Source organism: Mobula hypostoma, chromosome 13 (genome assembly GCF_963921235.1).
Source record: "Mobula hypostoma chromosome 13, sMobHyp1.1, whole genome shotgun sequence".
NCBI classification, from domain to species: domain Eukaryota; kingdom Metazoa; phylum Chordata; class Chondrichthyes; order Myliobatiformes; family Myliobatidae; genus Mobula; species Mobula hypostoma.
In genome coordinates, this window is record NC_086109.1 from 2,424,271 (window position 1) to 2,444,934 (window position 20,664).

General features: G+C 47.9%; 1 protein-coding gene across 1 annotated transcript in view; it reads right to left on the bottom strand.

The window, feature by feature from the left end:
* Positions 1 to 287: 287 nt before the first annotated feature.
* Positions 288 to 20,664, bottom strand: part of LOC134355366 (uncharacterized) — a 53,256-nt gene continuing 32,879 nt past the window's right edge. Inside the window, exons 3-5 of the mRNA XM_063065146.1 lie at positions 18,415 to 18,681; positions 11,992 to 12,300; positions 288 to 3,613 (exon numbers count right to left, since the gene is read on the bottom strand). Coding sequence (XP_062921216.1) covers positions 3,480 to 3,613; positions 11,992 to 12,300; positions 18,415 to 18,681 — 710 coding nt within the window. The 3' untranslated portion in view covers positions 288 to 3,479. The remainder of the gene's footprint in view (positions 3,614 to 11,991; positions 12,301 to 18,414; positions 18,682 to 20,664) is intronic.

The window sequence follows — 20,664 nt, forward strand, 5'->3', positions numbered from 1 at the left end:
TTCAAAATGACTCAAAGTTCAGTCCAGTTTAGTAGTTCAGTTCGCAGTAATCGTTGCCATGGCGGTGGACAACGTGGGGGAAGAGAGAGATAGAATAGGAACAACTGATCATTCAGAACACTGCTTCACTCACAGACCAGCGAGATGGCTCACAGACCAGCGAGATGGCTCACAAACAGCTTTTGGGCGGGTCCTTGGTGATGTCACCTGAGGTCACCGACTGTGACCCCTCCTCCAGATGCGGTCGATCCTCTGCAGTGAACCCGGCACCCAGGCAAGGGCGGACACACACCGGGTTCCCGCTGATCGTACCTTTCCACCCTGTGCGTTGTCCGGTACTTCTCACCACTCGTGAGAGGCGCACCGCTTCCAGGGTCTCGTTACCTCGGGTGGCGTGTGTGTCTGTCTTAGCGAACCTGTCCCTTTTTATCCCCCTGCTGGGGTATCGCCTGTCCATCACTTCAAACAGTTCAGGGTTCAAAGGGGGGAGCCGCTCCAGACAGCTCTTCCTCCCACATCCCTTCATTACACATCTCCAGACGCTGCTCCATTGTTCCTTATCTCTCCTTCCCCTGAGGGCAGGTGGCAGACCAACTGCTGATGCCACTGATGCTAGCCCAGGCCAGCAAACATCTTAATTTTATGTGTATTCTCGTAACACTATCCATGTCTCTGTAACCCCCTACAGACCCTACACTCTCCCGTTTCTCTGCCACCTCTCACAACACACTGGAGGAATCTTCTCCTCAACCTCTTTCTGCCCCTACACTCATCCATCTCCCTGTAATCCCCTCCGGCCCTGTACCCATCTTATCTCTCGGTCATACCCATCACGTCTCTGCGAAACCCCTTTTGGCTCCGATACCTATCCATCTCTCTGTAAAAACCCCCACAGGCCTTCCACCCATCCATCTCTCTGTAACACCCTCTGGCCCTGCACCCATCCATATCTGAGTAAACCTGCTGCAGCCCAACAAACTCCAACAACAGAATGGTCTGGGAAAATATTGTATAAGAATTTATTATAGACAATCTCAATTAGTAAATATAAAGCAATTATACAAGTTGGAAATCCCTAGGAAAATCAGGAACTGCTGGAAGCCTGAGGCAAGTCAGGCAGCACCTGTGGAGAGAGACGTGTGTGACCTGAAACATTAACTCTCCACAGATGCTGGCCAAGCTATTAAATTTGACAGTGCACAGATAAAAAATGTGCCCTCTGCCCAATATCTGATCACCAGGCTCTTAGGCTGAAAGACTGAGCGTGATTTCACTGGTGAAAACTTCACTGGTTCATGTTGGCAGGGAGTGCACAATATTAACAATAAACCACTTGCGGTGTGTGGCCGTCCACAGCCCCAGAATTGTGGGAGAGGCTTCACAGGATCGTTCACGACATCCGACATCCTGGGTTTTGCCCAGGCTCCACCCTCGGCTCCAACCTCTGGGACTGTCCTTCAGGATGTCAATGGTTAATCAGACAATGAGAATTGGAAGGGATGTCCCGGGAGGGGTTGTGGGATGAGGAACAGGAAGTTACAGTGTGGGGGCCGCAGTACATTGTGAAGCTCAGTGCGATTGATCAGCTGGGGATGACAAGTTTATCAAAGGGAAAACAGCTAACTGAAGGTGTTATATTTGAATGCACGCTGCATGCAAAATAAGATAGACGGTCTTGTAGCACAGGTAGAGATTGACAGGTATGATGTTGTGGGCATCACTGAGTCATAACTGAAAGAAAGTTATTGTTAGGAGCTTAACATCCATGGATACACATTGTATTGAAATGACAGGCAGGTAGGCAGAGGGTGAAGCATGGCCCTGTTGATAAAAAATAAATCATATCCTTGGAAAGAGGTGACATAGGATTAGAAGATCATTGGATAATTAGGAGACAAAATGTAGGAATACAGTGAACATTTTTGATTGGCTGCTGCTGGCAAATTGTGTTCCACAAGTAGCGATGTTGGGACTTACTCTTTTCACGTTGCGTATCAATGATTTGGATGATGGAACTGATGGCTTTGTGGGCAAGTTTGTGGATGATATGAAGGTAGTTAGAGGGGCAGATAGTGTTGCAGAGGCAGAGGGGCTGCAGAAAGATGGACAGATGAGGAGACCGGGCAAAGAAGTGCCAGATGGAACATCGTGTCGGGAACTAAATGGTCATGCACTTTGGGAGGATGAATAAAATGGTAGACTATTTTCTAAACGGGGAGAAAATTCATAAATGCAAAGTGTAAAGGGAATACAACCACAAACAAGAGTAACTCTGCAGATGCTGGAGATCCAAGCAACTCATCTATGGAAATGAGTACAATTGATGTTTCAGGCCAAAACCCTGGAGACATGTGATTCCTTGTGCAGGATTCTCTAAAGGTTAACTTGCAGTTTAAGTTTGTGGTGAGGAAGGCATCTGCAATGTTAACATTGATTTTAAGAGAACTAGAATATAAAAACAAGGATGTAAAGCTGAGGCTGGTTTGCCTCATTTCCAGTATCGTCAACAGTTGGAGGCACTTTTCTATAAAAAGATGTGCTGACATTGGAGAGGGTTCAGAGGAGGTTCAGAAAATGTTTCTGGACTTGAGAGTCTTATCATATGAACAGCATTCGATAGCTGTGGACTAGTACTGAAATTTAGAAGAATGAGGGAGGACCTCATTCTAACCTATTGAATGTTGAAAGTACTAGATAGACTGGATGTGGAGAGGATGTTTCTGATTGTGGGAGAGTACAGGGCTAGAGGTCACAATGTCAGAATAGAGAGATATCTATTTGAAAAGGAGATGAGGAGGAATTTCTTTAGCCAGAGGGTGTTGCATCTGTGGAATTTGTTACCACTGGTGGCTTTGGAGGCCAGATCATTGAGTGTATTTAAGGCTGAGGAAGCTAATGGAAGATTATGTGGAGAAGGCAGAAGAATGGAATTGAGAGGGAAATGGACCGAACTTGATCAAATAATGGAGCTGACTCGATGGGCTGAAAGACTCAATTCTGCACCAATGTCTTGTGGACTTATTGATTTTACCCAGGTGTGTTAGAGGAAGAGAAAAAAATGTGAGAACATGAACAGAGCATTCTGTGATGACAGAGTGTGGGGACTACCTGGAGATGTGTGGGGATGCTGGGGAATGATGTTGACACAGGGCTTTGGGTGGGGACACAGGAGAGGATACTGAGAGAGGGCAAGAAAGTTGTAAATTCTGAGGATAAGAGTCAGAAGGAAAGGTGGGCAGTGCTAGATCTGAGCAGCAGGGAGGAAAACGAGGGAGAGGTAGACAGACAAGTTATGGACACAAGTCTGTGTGCAGTAGAGTGGATGCCAGATCCGGGAGTGGGGATACCACCAGTCACTGCAAAACCCACAGTATATAAGGCAATTTGGAATTGTTGAACAAAGGCAGGGGTTCCAGTAGAGGGGAGGACCACCCCCTACACACACCCTCTGTGCTTGCGGGGCCAGGAGGGGCTGGCCCTCATTTCCCAGTGATTGGGTTTGGAGAGGTGCTCGCTGTCCCGATGGAGGGGGTATCTGTGAGCTGGGTTCTATTCCAAGGCATTGCTTGCAGGCTCCTTCGTTTGATCTTCCAAAGGCTGGGTCTCCACTGGCCTGTGGGATCGAGAGCAGAGTTGAGGGCTTCCAGTCGTGATACTGATACCTGGCCTTCCCTCCACAGAATCTCCCAGTGACCATCAATCTAAGATATGTTCATCTGGTCCCTACTCATCCTCTGCAATGTCACCTCCACTGTCACAAATCACAGCACCCCGACTCCCTTCCTCATTCTCCTCTGCACTGACCAGTAACCAGTCATGAGGGGTACAGAGTACTCCAGTAACCATATGTGTGGGGACAGTGTAACCCAATGACTGGGTGTGTGGGGACAGTGTACCCCAGTGACTGGGTGTGTGTGGGGACAGTGTGCCACAGTGACAGGGTGTGTGGGTGGGATAGTGTACCCCAGTGACTGGGTGGGTGGGAGAGAGTGTACCCCGGTGAATGGGTGTGTGGGGGACTGTGTATTCCAGTGACTGGGTGTGTGGGGAATATTTACCACATTGACTGTGTGCGTGATGGGTTTAGCAACAGTTATAAACCCAAATCTGGGTGATAAGAACAGGAAATCAAGTGTCCAAGATCGAGGAGTGTGGTCAGCACAATGTATTGCAGATCCATAAGACCATAAAATATAGGAGGAAATTTAAGACATTTAGCCCTTTGAGCCTGTTCCATCATTTAATTGTGGTTGGTTCCTTGTGCAGCCACATTCTCCTGCCTTTTCTCTGTAACCCTGAACCACTCTACCAATTGAAAACCTTTTAATCTCATCCTTAAATTCCAGATTCCTGGCCTCTGGCTGAAAAAATTCCTTCTCACCTCAGTTCCAAAAGCACATCTCTTTATTCTGAGTCTGTGCCCTTGTGTCCTGGACTCTCCCACTGACATAAACATCCTCTGCACCTTCATGTCATCCAGGCGTTTCAGTATCTGGTATGATTTAGTGAATCCTTTCCATCACCCTTCTGAAGTCCATCCTTTTCAGGCCCAAAGCTGCCAAACACTCCTCATACCTGAAGACTTCCACTCCCGTAATTATTCTTGTGAACATTATCTGGACCCTCTCCAGAGGCAGCACATATTTCCTTAGATACAGTACACAAATTGTTCACAATATTCCATATGGGGTCTAAGCAACTCCTTATAAAGCCTCAGCAGTTCGTTCTTGCTATTATATACACACCCTTTCCAAACTAAATACTAACAATGTAGTTCCCTTCTTTAATACTGACTCAACGCGAATTGTCGGTCCATTTCATTCTAGGCTACAACTTTATTCTTCCTCTCAGAGTGCATAAACCCTCATTTCCTAAAAAATTGTCTTCCATCTGCCATTTCTTTGCCCATTCTCCCAGTCTCTCCAAGTCCTGCAGCAGACTCGACTCTGTGCCTCTCTGACACCAACTGTACGTCCGGCTATCTTGATCCTGATATATCCACAATGCCATCTGCTCCTTCATCGAGACCATTCATGTGTAATGTGAAAAGGTGCCGTCCCAGCCCAGAACCCTTTGATACTCCATTGGTCTGTGGCAGGTGTTCAAAAAAGAGCATTTTATCCCCACTCTCTCAAACTTCTGCCAGTCAGACAATCTTCTATCCATGCTGTACCTTACCAACGATGCCATGGGCTCTTATCTTGTTTAATAGTCTCGTGAGTGGAACCTTGTCAAATACCTTGTGAAAGTACTTGTAAATTGCTGGAGCTTACTCTCCTTTCTCTAGCCGTCCTTTTACCTTCTCAAAGAATTAGAACAAAATTGTACAAACTTCACCCGATTTTATCACCTACTTCCAAGTATCCTGAAATTTCATCTTTTATAAAAGATTTTAAAACCTTACCAATTGCCAGGGTCAAGCGAACCAGCCTACTCGAGTCCAGGTGTAATTCACCCCTTTGCACAGGACATCCTTCCCCAGAGCAGATCCCAATTATCCAGAAATCAGAAGAGGTGATGATAGGAGCTACAGTGAGGTAGTAACCCCCAAGTTGCAGGAGGCAGGTCACTGGGTGACTGTCAGAAGACAGGGAAATGGGCAACCAGTACAAAGTACCCCTGTGGCCATTCCCCTCAATAATGATGATACCTTGTTGGATGCTGCTGAGGGGGATGACCTACCGGAGTGGGGGGGGGGGGAAGGGGTGGCAGGGGAGGTGCCACCATTACCAGGTCTCCAGACTCTGGAGCTATGGCCCAGAAGGGAATGGAGGAGAAGAGGACTTCAGTAACAGTAGTGATAGGGGGTTCCATACTTAAAGAAGTACACAAGGTTTTCTGTGGACATAAATAGACACCAGGATGATATGTTGATTCCCAGGTGCCATGGTCAGTGACATCTCAGATTGAGTCCATGGCATTCTAAAGGGAGAGGGTCAGCATCCAGAAGTCTTGGTACAAAATAGGATCATTGGGCAGAGAACTGTGCACCTGAGAACTGGTGCAGGGGGCAGGGGTTCAGATTTCTGGATCAAAGGGATCTCTGCTGGGGAATCTATGACCTGTTCAAAAGGGATGGGTTGCACCCGAATCCAAGGGGAACCAATATCCTTGCAGGCAGTTCGCTAGATATGTTGAAATTTTCTTTTACATTATTGGATAATTTACCCTTGTATTTCATCTTTTTTTCCTTATTGGTTTTACAATTGTTCTCCACTCGGTCTTAAAAGCTTCCTGCTAAAATTCACCATATTGTATGCCTCCTTTGCTTTGCTTCTATGCTGCACCTGAATCCTTGTCCTCTCCATAGAGTGAGGTTCCAACCCCACTGGGACTGTGGAACAAGACCAGAAGTTCCACTGGGATGGAAACCCACTCCCAACCTCCTCACTCTGCATTGGGTCTGGGCTCCATTACCCAATAACTGGGTCTGTGGAGAGGTACTAGCTGTCCAGGTGAAGGGGGTGGCTTGTGTTGCAGTCTTCCTCAGTGGTTACATGTGAGCCGGGGACTCCCTCCTGGGATGCTAGCATCTATGTCTCTTTCAAGAGAGTCTGGGCTTGGTGTTCCCTCGGGGGGGATACCAGAACCCAGACTGATCCACTGCTCAGCCCTGATGTCCCCACCGAGTCGATGGGACAGAGTGCAGTTAGACCACTGTGGGCCTGGGGGACAGATCATTCTTTCTGGTGGTGGGACATTCCCACAGTTACACCACTGTGGACACAATGGAGACCTCGCTTTCTCCAGTGAGTGATTATCAGACACCCAGTAACCTTGCAGCTTCATTCATTTTGCACAGACACTGTTCAATCTATTATGAAAGAGTGTGGAGACAAACTATGGTCACACCAACATGAACCTCAAAGTCTGTTTAAAGGGAATGGTTGAGGTTGTTGTCTCTTTTGCAACTGTCACAGCATTGGAAATGTAGGGTTAGACCGAGCTCAACCTGACAATCAAGTGGATTATGTTGCTTGACCTCAGGGGAACACCTGTAATTAGGACATTGTAGCCATTAGGAAGACATGATTGCAGGAGGGGCAAGACTGGCAGCTCAATATTACGGGGTTCCGTTGTTTTAGATGTGACAGAGTGGGAGGGATTAAAGGAGGAGGGCTGGCGTTACTAGTCAGAGAGAATATCACCACAGAGCTCCATCAGGATTGACTGGAGAACTCGACTAGTGAGGCCTTATGGGTGGAACTGAGAAATCAAAAAGGAATGACGGCGTTAGTGGGGCTAAATTACAAACAACCCAACAGTCCGTGGGATTCAGAGGAATAAATTTATAGAGAGCTCGCAGACTGTTGCCAGAAACACAAGGTTGTTGTAGTAGGTGATCTTAACTTTCCACATAATGGCTGGGAATCCCATACTGTAAAAGGACGAGATGGGATAGAGTTGGTTAAATGTATTCAGGAAAGTTTCCTTCGTCAGTGTGTAGAAGTCCCAACGAGAGTTGCTGATACTTAGTCTGCTATTAGGAAATGAGACAGGGCAGATGACAGAAGTTGGTGCAGAGGAACACTTTGCATCTATTGAAGACAATGCCATTAGTTTCAAAGTAAATATACAAAGAGGTAGTCCAATTCACAAACAAGAGAAAATCTGCAGATGCTGGAAATCCAAACAACACCCACAAAATGCTAGAGGAATTTAGCTGGCCAGGCAGCATCTATGGAAAAGAGTACAGCTGACATTTCAGGCCGAGACCCTCAGGGTCGATGGTACTGTTTTCTTTAGGTGCTGCCTGTTCCTCCAGCATTTTGTGTATGATACAAAGAGATAGATCTGGTCTGTGAGTTGAGATCCTAAATTAGAGACAGGCCAATTTTGATGGTATCAGAAATGATCTGGCAAGTGTGGTTTGGGACAGGCTGTTTCTGACAAAGGTGTACTTGGAAAGTAGAAGGCCTTCAAAAATGAAGTTCTGAGAATACGAGTATGGTATGTGCCTGTCAGAATAAAAGGTAAAGATAGCATGCTACGGAACTTTGGTTTACAAGAGATCTTGAGCCCCTGTTTCAGAGATAAAAGGGGGTGTACAGCAGGCATAGGTAAGTATGAACAAATGAGGTGCTCATGAAACACAAGAAATGCAAGGGAAGGCTTTAGAAAGAAATTAGAAAGACTAAAGTAAGGTTTGAAGTTGCTCTTGCAGACAAGGTGAAGGAGAATCCTAAAGGATTCTACAGGTATGTTAAGAGCAAAAGGATTGCTAGGGACAACATTGGTTTGCTGGAAGACATGAATGGTAGTCCATGTGTGGAGCCAGAACAGATGGGGAGATGGGAAATGCATTCTTTGCATCTGTATTTACTCAGGGGGTGGATACAGAGTCTACAGAAGTGAGCCATAGTGGCAACTTCATGGATCCTCCACAGATTACAGAGCAGGAGGTGTTTGCCACCCTGAGACAAATCAGCGTGGATAAATCCACAGCACCTGACAAGGTGTTCCCTCGGATCCTGTGGAAGCCAAGTGCAGAAATTTCCAGGGGCCTAGCAGAGATATTTAAATCACCCTTAACTATAGGAGTGGTACCAAAGGATTGGAGGATAGCCAATGGAGTTTCACTGTTTAAAAAAGGCTCTGAGGGACCAGATATATCAGTAATTGGATCGATATGGACTGATTAAGGATAGTCAGCATGGCTTTGTACGTGGTATGTCGTGTCTAATTAATCTTGTAAGTTTTTATCGAGGATGTTACCGGGAAAGTGGATGAAGGCAAGGTAGCAGATGTTGTCTGCATAGATTTTAGAAAGGCATTTGACAAGATCCGACATGGGTGTCTGGTCAAGAAGGATCTGTTGCTTGGCATTCAGGATGAGAGAGTAAATTGGATTAGACATTGGATTTGTGGAAGAAGCCAGAAGTGGTAGTAGAAGGTTGCCTCTCGGACTGGAGGCCTGTAACTAGTGGTGTACTAGTGGTGTCAATGCTGGGTCCTTCGTTGTTTGCCATCTGTAGCAATGATCTAAATAATCATGTGGATAACTAGACCAGCAAATTTGTGGATGACACAGTTTTGGGGTGTAGTGGACAGTGAGTAAAGATATCATGGATTGCAAAGTGATCAGTATCAGCTGGAAAAATGGACCGAGAAATGTCAGATGGAATCTAAGACAGACAAGTACGAGGTTTGGCATTTCAGTAGGACCAACAGCAGGTCTTACGCAGTGAATGGCAGGGCACTGAGGACTGTGGTAGAACAAAGGGATCTGGGAATACAGATTCATAATTCATTGAAAATGCCATCATAGATGGGGTCATAAAGAAAGCTTTTGGCACATTGGCCTTCAGAAGATGAGATGTTATGACGAAGTTGTATAAGACATCGGTGAGGCCTAATTTGGAGCATTGTATGGAGTTTTGGTCACCTACCTCCAGGAAGGATGTAAACAGGTTTGAAAGAGTGAAGAGAAAATTTACAAGCCTGTTGCCGGGTCGGGAGGACCTGGGTTATAAGGAAAGATTGAATAGATCACAACTGTTTTCTTTAGAATGTAGACAATTGGGAGGAGATTTATAAAGGTATACAAAATTATGAGGGTATAATAGGGGCAATACAAAGGCTTTTTCCACTGACGTTGGGTAGGACTCCCACCAGAGATCATTGGTTAAGGTTGAAAGGTTAGAAGTTTAAGGCAAAAATGAAGGGAAACTTCTTCACTCAGAGGGTCACGAGATTGCGGAATGAGCTGCCAGTGCAAGTGGTCCATGCAAGCTCGATTTCAATGTTTAAGAGAAAATTGGATAGGTAGGTATATGGATAGCCGGGATATGGAGGGCAATGATGTCGGTGCAGGTCATTGCGAGTAGGCAGTTTCAATGGTTTCAGCATGGATTAGATGGACCGAAGGGCCGGTTTCTGTGCTGTATTTCTCTTCGACAATGACTCTAAAGGACTCACTGTGGATGAGATATTTCTGTTGGTGGACACACTTGAGGTCTCCAGCAGCTTTCTAATCTGCCATCTGACATGGTAAATGCAGGCTCAGTCTTAAATTTTAAGAATAAGTTGGACAGGTACATGAATGGGAGAGTCTGGAGGGTTATGGACTGGATGCAGGTCAATGGGACTAACGGAATAATGTTTCAGCACAGACTAGAAGGGCCGAATGGCCTGTTTTCTGTGCTGTGGTTCTAAGGTTCTATTCCCCATGAGCTCCTCTACCATCTGCATCTTCAGGGAGGTGCTGCTGGAGATCACCCCATTCCCACTCAATCGTCAGCACAGCAGCCACGTCTCCTCTTTCTACCGCAAGCTGATGTGGAAGGAGGTTACTGACGGGCAGTTCATTGTTTGCTTCCCAGTGACAGATAGCTGTGTGTCCCAGCCCTCAGGCTGCGCTTGGTGCCACTGGGATAGTACTGTTATGCCTGGCCTCTAACCCACTCCCGAGGCAGTAGGTGCGGATCAGCAGCGGGTAAGGAGGGAGGGGAATTTTTGGGTGGAAGGAAGGTGCAGAGGGTAACTGAACACTTCCATTCACATTACCTGGCCACCATCTCCAGTACTGCCCTTTCCCTGGGCCTGACCCTGGGAAGTCCACCTGTTCCAAGGCTGGGGGAGTCAGGCAGGAGGATGGAGTGTTGGAGGTGGTGACTTCCTGTTTGATAGAGTGTCTGAGCCTCTGTAACCCTCAGGGAAGGAGGAAATACTCTCACTAAGTTGAAGGGTGGTCTTGAGGTGCAGAGACCATTTAGGATTGGGGGATGAAGTCGGCTGCTGGGTCCACAGACATGATAGCCAATCCCTTGAACTATGCAGCTCCTGACTGACCATGCTAAGTTGCTGGAACTGAAGGAGGATATATTCAGGGCCATCCAGGATACTGAGAGCATCATCGATAACAGTTTCTGTACAGTAGTCACAGGTACACTGCAGATGAGTTGGTGAACACCAGGAAAGGTAGAGGGAGCAGCAACAAGTACTTCCCTTTGGACGCTGCTGCTGGGGGTAGGTGGGGAAATGAACTTTCAGGCCACAGCAGCAGCAGCCAAGCGGGTGGCACTGTGACCACTGTGAGGCTCCGTGGGGAAGGGTAAAGTCACACTGAGCAATAGTGACAGCTTATTGTCACCTCAGCTCTGTTCCCTCTAAAACTGCACAGGTGCATGGCTGCGCAACAACTGAAATGCCCTCATGCACATAGCCTTTGTTGCCATGCAGCAGGAATTGGATGCAGCTAGAAAAAGTTTTGAAACATGAAAGATTTACTTGTTGTACTGTATTTCATTTTACCCTTCAATTAATAAACAAAAATCCAAAGTATGGAAAAGAGTAAACAGTCGACGTTATAGGTCATGACCCTTCAAAGGACTGCCAAAGGGTTTTGGCCTGAAATGTCAACTGTACTTTTTTCCCCTCGGTGCTGCCTAGCCTGCTGAGTTCCTCCAGCATTTTGTGTGTGTTGCTCGGATGTCCAGCATCTGCAGATTTTCTCTTGCTTGTGATTCTGTTATGCTGGGTGTTGGTGTACTCTTGTATTTGTGTACTTTGCTGAGCTCAGACCGCAGTCTGGGCCATTAGCAAGCAGTGCTCTGAGAAATAGACAGAACTGGGATCCCTGAACATGACAGACCACACCTTTGACCTGGAGATGCTGTGGGATCTGTTTAACTGTGACCCACAGATATAGACCATTTGGCCCTTCCATTACAGTCCCTCCCACCCCATTGGCTATTGCTCTGTTTTCCACTCCATATGTACTCAGTTCCTCCAGCCTCAGAGTCACGAGGTTCCCCATTGGCAGTTTGATGCTTCACAGCCTCTGGTCCAGTCTCTGGGGATGTGGTGAGTGTGTCCTCAAGCCTCACACTGGCTCAATCCCACTACACTGGGACCATGAGCCCAGCTGTGGACACGGGCAGACAGTGGGGCTCAGAAAACAGGGGAACACACAGGATCTGCCCTCACCCATTAATTAGGGGTATTTCAGGAACTGGTGAAACCTGGACCCCTTCATGGTATCTCACTTACCAGCTACCTTCAGTTGCACTTTCCTCTTAGTCCGTGTTCCTGAACTTGTTGTAACAATCACCTCATAAACGTCAGTGTCCTCTTTCTGTAGATCATGGATTGTTAAACTACAGTCTGCTGGATGACAGCCAATCCGTTGCTTGTACTTTTTAGTATCGAGATATGTCAATTTCCCATTCATGCATTCTGCTATCTTGGTTGAGTCTGATAATATTCTCCACACAACATTGGTAATTTTTGGTAGTTTTAGGATCTCAGAAGTTAACAAAACCACTTCTCCGAGGGCACCTTCCACGACGGGAATCTCATCTGAGGAGACAAGTGAAAACAGTTATCAGGAGGAGGAATTAGTGCTGAGGAATCACAGACACAGGAGCAGCCATTTCAAGTTTCAGGATTCAAATCCAAGGTTGTTTATGTCACAATGGTGGGGCATTGGGAGCAAGGGTGGACCCAAATGCAAGACACATCTTGTGAGGTTAATTAAATTGAGTTTATTGTTTGATACCAGCAGAGCAAAGCAGAAGCAGGAGTAGCAAACTGGACAAGGACTCAGGATTACGACTAGGCTGGGACTAGGGGTCTGGGCTTGGACTCGGAATTGGATCCCAGAACTAGCAGCGACATGAAGAGGCTAGGGTATGGACTCCGAGACAGAGACTGGGCAAGGACCCAGTACCTGGGTCTTGCCTCGGGCTCGGACCCCAGAACCAGGCAAGGACATGACAGGGGCTAGGGAGAGGAGGAACATGGGAACACAGAGCCTCGGTCTTGGGAGAGCAGGCACATGGAACCATGGACACATACACAGAACACAGAGTCGGGACCCCTCCTTGGGTACAGGACATAGGGCCGGGTCTCATGACACCCCCACGGGGCAACGGCAAGACGGCCTGACTTATCCCACGCAGATGAGGACAGGATATGACAAGACATGACCCCCTGTGGGGCAACGGCAAGGTGGTCATACTTACCCCATGGAGGCGAGGACAAGACAAGACCAACACGAAAGAACACCAGACAGTACCTATCTTGCTCCGGCGATAGAACTAGACTGAAGTGCAGGCGAGTGCTGCAGACGAGGGCGAGAGGCGAGAGGGACAGAGAAGGGATTCAGACAGTGGGGTAGGACAGGAATCACAGACCGCCAGGGCCAGGACTCGACTCGGAACTTGGATGCCGCCAGGGCCAGGAATCGACTCGGTACTTGGATGCCGCTAGGGACGGGACTTGACTTGGAGCCTCTGGGTAGTGGCGAGCTCTTGACTCGGCCCGGAAACAGTGGACAGCGGTTCTTGATTCCCTCTGGCGGGTTAACTGACGGACCCACCTCGGTGAGGAAACTTTGCAGGCTCGGTTTGGCAAGGTAACTTGACAGGGTTGCTCCGGTGAGGAAAGGTGAATTACTGGCACTTGCTTCGGGCGGAGACTAGGCTTGCTGCGGCCAGGTGACATTGGCACGCCGTACCTTTGGCGACTTTGCAAACGCTCTTGCACCGAACGGCTGAAAGCCGGAGACCATAAACTACCGGTTCAGTCGAGAGTAAATTGCCTCCAATCACCAAAGCCGAGAGACATGGGAAAACAGGGAACCAAAGGGCAACAGGGAGTCAACGGTCCGGATCGTAACATAAACAAAGTAAATTTAAAGGGACCCTGATTCAGACCATGACAGTATCCCCCCTCCCTCCCCAATAGGAGCCTCCAGGCAACCAACAGATTTGCCTGTATTATCGATGACCTGGGTGGGTGGAGGGGGTTTTGGCCAGCGGGCAAAACAGAACAACAACACCTTGACTTTCAGGCTGACAAGAGTTTGGAAAAACAGTGTTTGTGTCTGCTGGGTCCATGTTTGGCGAGAGCGTTCTGTCACAATGGTGGGGCATTGGGAGCAAGGGTGGACCCAAATGCAAGGCACATCTTGTGAGGTTAATTAAATTGAGTTTATTGTTTGATACCAGGAGAGCAAAGCAGAAGCAGGAGTAGCGAACCGGACAAGGACTCAGGATTATGACTAGGCTGGGACTAGGGCTCTGGGCTTGGACTCGGAATTGGATCCCAGAACAAGCGGCAACATGCAGAGGCTAGGGTATGGACTCCGAGCCAGAGACTGGGCAAGGACCCAGTATCTGGGTCTTGCCTCGGGCTCGGACCCCAGAACCAGGCAAGGACATGAGATGGGCTAGGGAGAGGAGGATCATGGAAAAACAGAGCCTCAGTCTCAGGAGAGCAGGTACATGGAACCATGGACACATACACAGAATGCAGAGTCAGGACCCCTCCTTGGGTACAGGACATAGGGCCAGGACTCATGAACCCCCATGGGGCAACGCAAGACGGCCTGACTTACCCCACAGAGGCAAGGACAAGACACAACAAGACATGACCCCCCTCCCCCCCCCACGGGGGAATGGCAAGATGGCCTGACTTACCCCACAGAGGCGAGGACAAGACATGACCCCCCGTGGAGCAATGGCAACTCGGCCAGACTTACCCCACGGAGGCGAGGACAAGACAAGACCAACACGAAAGAACACCAGACAGTACCTATTTAGCTCCCGCGATAGAACTAGACTGAAGTGCAGGCGAGGGCTGCAGACGAGGGCTAGAGGTGAGAGGGGCAGAGAGGGGATTCAGACAGTGGGGTAGGGTAGGAATCACGGACCGCCAGGGCCGGGACTTGACTCAGAACTTGGATGTACCCAGAGCCAGGACTTGACTTGGAGCCTCTGGGTAGTGGTGAGCTCTTGACTCGGCCCGGAACAGTGGACAGCGGTTCTTGATTCCCTCCAGCGAGTTAACTGACAGACCCACCTCGGTGAGGAAACTTTGCAGACTCGCTTTGGCGAGCTAACTTGACAGGGTTGCGCTGGTGAGGAAAGGCGAATTACCAGCACTCGCTTCGGGCGGAGACTAGGTTTGCTCCAGCCAGATGACATTGGCACGCTGTACCTTGGTGACTTTGCAAACGCTCCCGGACTGAACGGCTGAAAGCGGAGACTATAAACTACTGGTTCAGTCGAGAGTAAATTGTCTCCAATCACCAAAGCCGAGGGACACGGGAAAACAGGGAACCAAAGGGAAACAGGGAGTCAATAGTCCAGATCGTAACATAAACAAAGTAAATTTAAAGGGACCCCGATCCGGACCATGACAGTTTATTGTCACACTTCAGTACACAAGTGTAACGGAGAACAAAATAATTGTTACTGGATCCGAGGTAGCATAAAAAAAACATGAAGCATAAACAAAACAGTAAATATAGACACGAGACAGGCAGCGGATGCTGGAAATCCAAAGCAAAACACAAAATGCTGGAGGAACTCAGCAGGTCAGGCAGCATCAATGGAAATGAATAAACGGTAGACATTTTGGGCCGAAATCCTACATAAGAGTAGCTGATGTACATAAACTGATTGCATGTTCATAAAGTGACAATAGGTAGTGGAATATCTGTACATTATGTTACTCTGACAGGAAGTTACAACATAATGGTGGTGGGTTTATCGGTGGACGTGTAGATTAGCCTGATGGCTTGAGGGGAGTCTGCTGGCACATTCTCTGGGTCCCAGCCCAGTGAGAGAGCTGGGCCACAGTGAGCCCACACAGGGAAGAGTGAAGACTTCTTGCACCCGGTCCTGAGGAAGGAAGTTGCAACTTGCAGCCAGATATCAATAGAGGGGGCAGAGCTGGGGGTGGTGGGGCACAGACACGACAAATTGGACCCCGTCCAGGGATGCGGTAGGGGTACTGTTTGGGGAAGGTGGGATGAATGGGAGAGTGTAAGTGGTGTGGAGGGACAAAGGGAACTTGCCCACAGATCTTTGAATGAGGAATGACAAGAGGGTGAGGCAGTCTGTATCCCTGCATTTGTTGATCAGGATCCCAGATCTGTGAACGGGGATAATGAATGTCTGGGTGGGGATGGTCAGAGCTGAGGCAGGACAAGAGAGCTCTGTGGATGGAACAGGGCTGGGGAAGGTTAATGGAGGGGTCATGGCAGAATGAGGGAACAGAGGCTGGGGACAGATTTAATAGGGTGGTGAAACGATGAGGGTCCCTGACTAAACAGAAAGGATCTCTGTCTCTGGGCAGAGAAGACGATACCAAGAGCCGCAGAAAGTACTAGACCGAACGGTGAGAGGGAAGTGGGGAGTGTACTCCAGGGAAAACATTGTCATGTGTTGGGAGGGGTGGTGGAGGCCATGATGGTCCTCACACAGATCAAACCCTGCATGAATAGGACCAGTCACTCTCTCACTGAACGAGAGAGAGAGAGAGAGAGGTGTGAATATGTGAAATGAGCTGGACTGATACAGCATGAAGCTAGCAGGAAGCGACAGGCTGAAGAGCCACATTTGCTGAAATCTTCTGGTCATTCAGTAATTTCAGAGCTGGTTCACAATGGGCCACATGACCTTCCTCAGTTTCATGAGTTCCCAACATCTGTGGGCCCATCATTATGGGTGCCCACGCCAGGGAGACCTGGGTTTATAGACAGTCAAACCCTCTACAATGTCCCAACACACACCTCTAGGACAGGGAAGACTAGGGTTACATTCAGAGTCAAACCCATCTACAATGTCTCAACAGAGACCTCTAGGACAGGGCAGGCTGAAACACTCCACTTTCAGACCCTGCAGGGTTATCTTCACACTGGGCATCCTCCCAGACTGGTGGTGTGGTGCATCTACCAGAGACACTGTCCCTCGGGAAGACTCCCAGCAATAAATATCAGCTGTCCTGCTCTGTTGTACTGAACTGGGACGGTCACCTTCATTCAGAGTGTTCCTCCACCAGCAGTGAGAGACTTTCTGGCTCCATGGATGGGTGGATGGATGAAGCAGTGGATTGGATGAGACTCATAGCTGAAGCCTCTGGCTGTTCTGTCACAACGGGTGTTGAGGGGGCTCATCAATGAGGGTCATTCAGACCAGATTGCCACCCATGGCCAGAACTATTCATCAGACCAAGGCTCAGAAGTTGTTCTTGAGATCTGGCCTCTCTGTGACATTTCTCCAGGAGCAGAGGTATTTCTTTTGCAGGCTGCTCCTGCAAACTCTTCAGTTTTTCACACTGGACATGTTGTGCCAGTCCGTTCTGGTGTCTGGAGTGGAGGTGTTTATGTAGGAGTCCTCCCCCTTTCCACTGGGGCCTGGAGAAGAGAATGTTGTGAGACAGGTTCCCAAGTCAATTAATGGGCTCCCCAGCCACCTCTCATTTCTGCAGCCTTGAGGAGAGAGTGTATCATGTATATATGGAGTGTGAGAGGCTGTAGGACTACTGAACCATCTGAAGGCGCTGTACCTCAAGTTCAGCTGCACCTCAGCCCTACCCTTGTGACCTTTGGTCACCCAATGCGAAGGCAGGTGAGTCACTTGGGAATTCTCCAGATCAATCTGCTCTTGGGCCTGGCCAAGGTGACCATTTTCGGATCCAAGTGGTGGCCACTTGAGGGTTTTCCCTGAGCCAAATGCCCTTCTTCTGGAGTTGTGTCCATACCCGCGTGTCCCAGGAGAAGGAGCACATGGGCTCTCTAGAGGGCAATGTGTTAACTTCAATTATGTACATATTGCAATGCGAGTGTGTATGTTAATATGAAAATCATATTTATAAAGAAATACTCAGCTGAATTTACAATTGGAAAGATGTGGGCTGCCGCCAGTCAGTGTGTGGGACAATGGAAAAGAGGGGGAGGTGGGGAGGGCCCAGACTGTCATCAGCCTCAGTGGAGGGAGTGAGCACACAGAGAGCAGTTTATTCTTGCACAAAAGGAAAAGCTTTCCTTCTGTTATATAATGTCAGTCTGGCAGAGCAATGTTGAGGGAGTTTGGAGAGGATGACAAATCCGTGGGGTGGGGTTATAAATGCACTGATTTTGTTTAACCCCAGTGAACTTCCTCCACGCCCCCAGGTGAATGGCCCACATCTCCCAGGGCTGTGTGGGAAGAAAGGTTGATTACAGTCTTGTGTGGACAGCTCCCAGATGACTGGGGTGAAGAAACCTCCCCCAGACCAAGAGCCAGCAAAGGACAGCAAGAGTCAACCCAGTGAGGAGGAAAATTTGTTGTCTGTCTACCTCAGCCTGGAATTCCTAGTTCCTGAAAAAGAACTATCGAGGTTTCTGACTGAACCAAATGCCTGTGCCTCTTCTGAGGAAATGTCCATGCTCAGGTGTCCCTGGGGAAGGAAGCATACCATGTCTCCTTGGATCAGTGGATATTCCGGGACTGGAGTGTGTCCTGGACAGGGATATCCATGTTTTAAAATGAGAACCATTCTCATGAAAGTCAGTGAACATATGTAAACTTTTTTTTTTGTAAAAGGGCGCAGATTACACACAAAATAAAACTCCATCAGCACTATCTTATTGAACAGTCTGGGCAGCCTCTCTAAATTCCAATTGCTCCCTCTGACATTCACCAGATTTGTTCTTTCCACAGATGTCTCCCAGCCAGACCTCTGCCATTTCGTTACTGACGGGGTTCCGTGCCTCACACTCATACAGGACTTCTTTATCCCCTTTCGCCTCTCCATGCCGCTGGAGGTGATAGTGGCTGCCAGTTCCCACAACTTCTCCTCCCCTCCACCACCTGAAGGTGGAGTTGCCTGAATCTTCAGAGCAGATCAAGGTGATATTGCAAGTCTTGGCGATGTACTGAACCATGATGACTGTACCTGACACAGGACCTGAGGTCGAGACAGAAAAAGAAAGGTGAATTAAGAAGATCCTTATCGACACCTTAATCCCCAACTCCCGCATTCCATCCCAACAGAAACACATGAAATTTAAACCAGTCCCAACTCATTTCCAACCCAACAGTTTAACTCTTCTCTCACCCTTCAGTTCAGCCAGTTACTGCTGCAGGAAGTTCCCACAAGTGCTGCACCCTCTTTCACAAGAGTTACTCATAAAGCTGCGTCATGTCTTGCTGATGTCTGTGTGTTCCAGGAATTCATTCCAGCTCCATTTCTTTGTTCAGTAGAAACTTTATGTTTGACCATTCAGCCCCTTCCTGTCTGCTGCCCCATTCATGGCTGATTGCCCTCCACCTCGTTTTCCTGCACCAAACTCACATCCTTTAATTCCCTTGACATCCAAAAACCATCCACATCTACGTTGAATACCCCATGTGACTGAACTTCTGTAGTGCTGTTTAGTAAAGAGCTGTGAAAATTCACTAGCCTCTGGGTGTGATTTCTCCCGTGTATTACATCCTCTCTTAGTCTGGAGCAGCTGAGCTCATATTCTATCACTCCAGCCAGGGCTCCATCCTGCAGAACCCGATGAGGTGTTTGGATGTTTCAGTGTGATCACCTCTCATCCCCTCATTTGGCAGTAGGCACCACCATAGTCGGCCAAATCTCAAATAATGATGAGTCAGAGCCGAGGAGTGAGGTAAAGAGCCTAGTGATGTGTTGCCATGACAGCCATCTTTCTCAATGTCAGTAAAACAAGAGTTGGTCATTGACTTCAAAATGTTGGGAGTGGGTGGTGTGGAGAGTGAGGGTAGACAATCCTTAACCACAACACTGTCGAAGCTGAGAAGGCTGCAGTTCGCAGGACTGAACATCACTGATAGACAGTCTTGGTCAAACTCAATAAAGGTTCAAAGCTTCATAAGTATGTGTGTACAATACAACTCTGATATGTCTCTACTTCAGATAGCCACTAAACACAGAAAGAAATGGTGTTGCTGAATGAAAAGCCATTAACTCTTCCCCGACACAAAAAAAGAGAAGAAACAGAAGTCACAGTCCCCAAAATCCCCCCTTTCCCACAGCAAAAAAAAAGTGACAATAACCACCCCCAACACCCCTCACTCACAGAAAAGACCAGCCACAATAACAGTCCCCGACCCTCTCACTCGCAAAAATTAACTTCCACAATAACAGTCCCTGGCCCCCTCACTCGCAGAAAAGAACAGCACTTCAACACACTAAAAACCATTGGCATGTCCCCTTTAACCCTCACCAGCTTTTGTAGATGCACCATAGAAAGCATCATGGGTGCATCACACTTGTTATGGCAACTGTTTTGTATGTGACTGTAAGAAACTGCAGAGAGTTGTGAACACAACTAAGTATATCATGGAAACCAGCCTCCTATCCATGTACACTTGTCCGCAATTCACTTACAACATAGAAAAGACACCATCCCAGAGTTCAGAACAGTCATCAAGTCATAGAAAATTACAGCACAGTAACAGATCTTTGGTCCTTCTGCTCCATGCCAAAATCATTTAAACTGTCTGCTCCAATCGACCAGCGCCAGGAGCATAGCTCTCCATACAGTACCATCCATGTACCTGTCCAAACTTCTCTTAACTGTTGAAATTGAGCTTGCACTTCTGGTGACAGCTCATTTCATATTCTCATGACACTCTGTGAAGAATTTTTCCCTCATGTTCCCCCTAAACTTTTCACCTTTCACCCTTAACCTATGACCTCTGTTTGTAGTCCTACGCAACTGCAGTGAAAAAACACCTGTTTGCATTTACTCTATTTATACCCTCATAATTTTGTATACCTCAATCAAGTGTCCCCTCAGTCTTTTACATTCCAAGGAATAATGTCCTAACCTATTCAATCTTTCCTTATAACTCATGTCTTCCAGACCCGGCAACAACCTTGTAAATTTTCTCTGCACTCTTTCAACCTTATTTACATCTT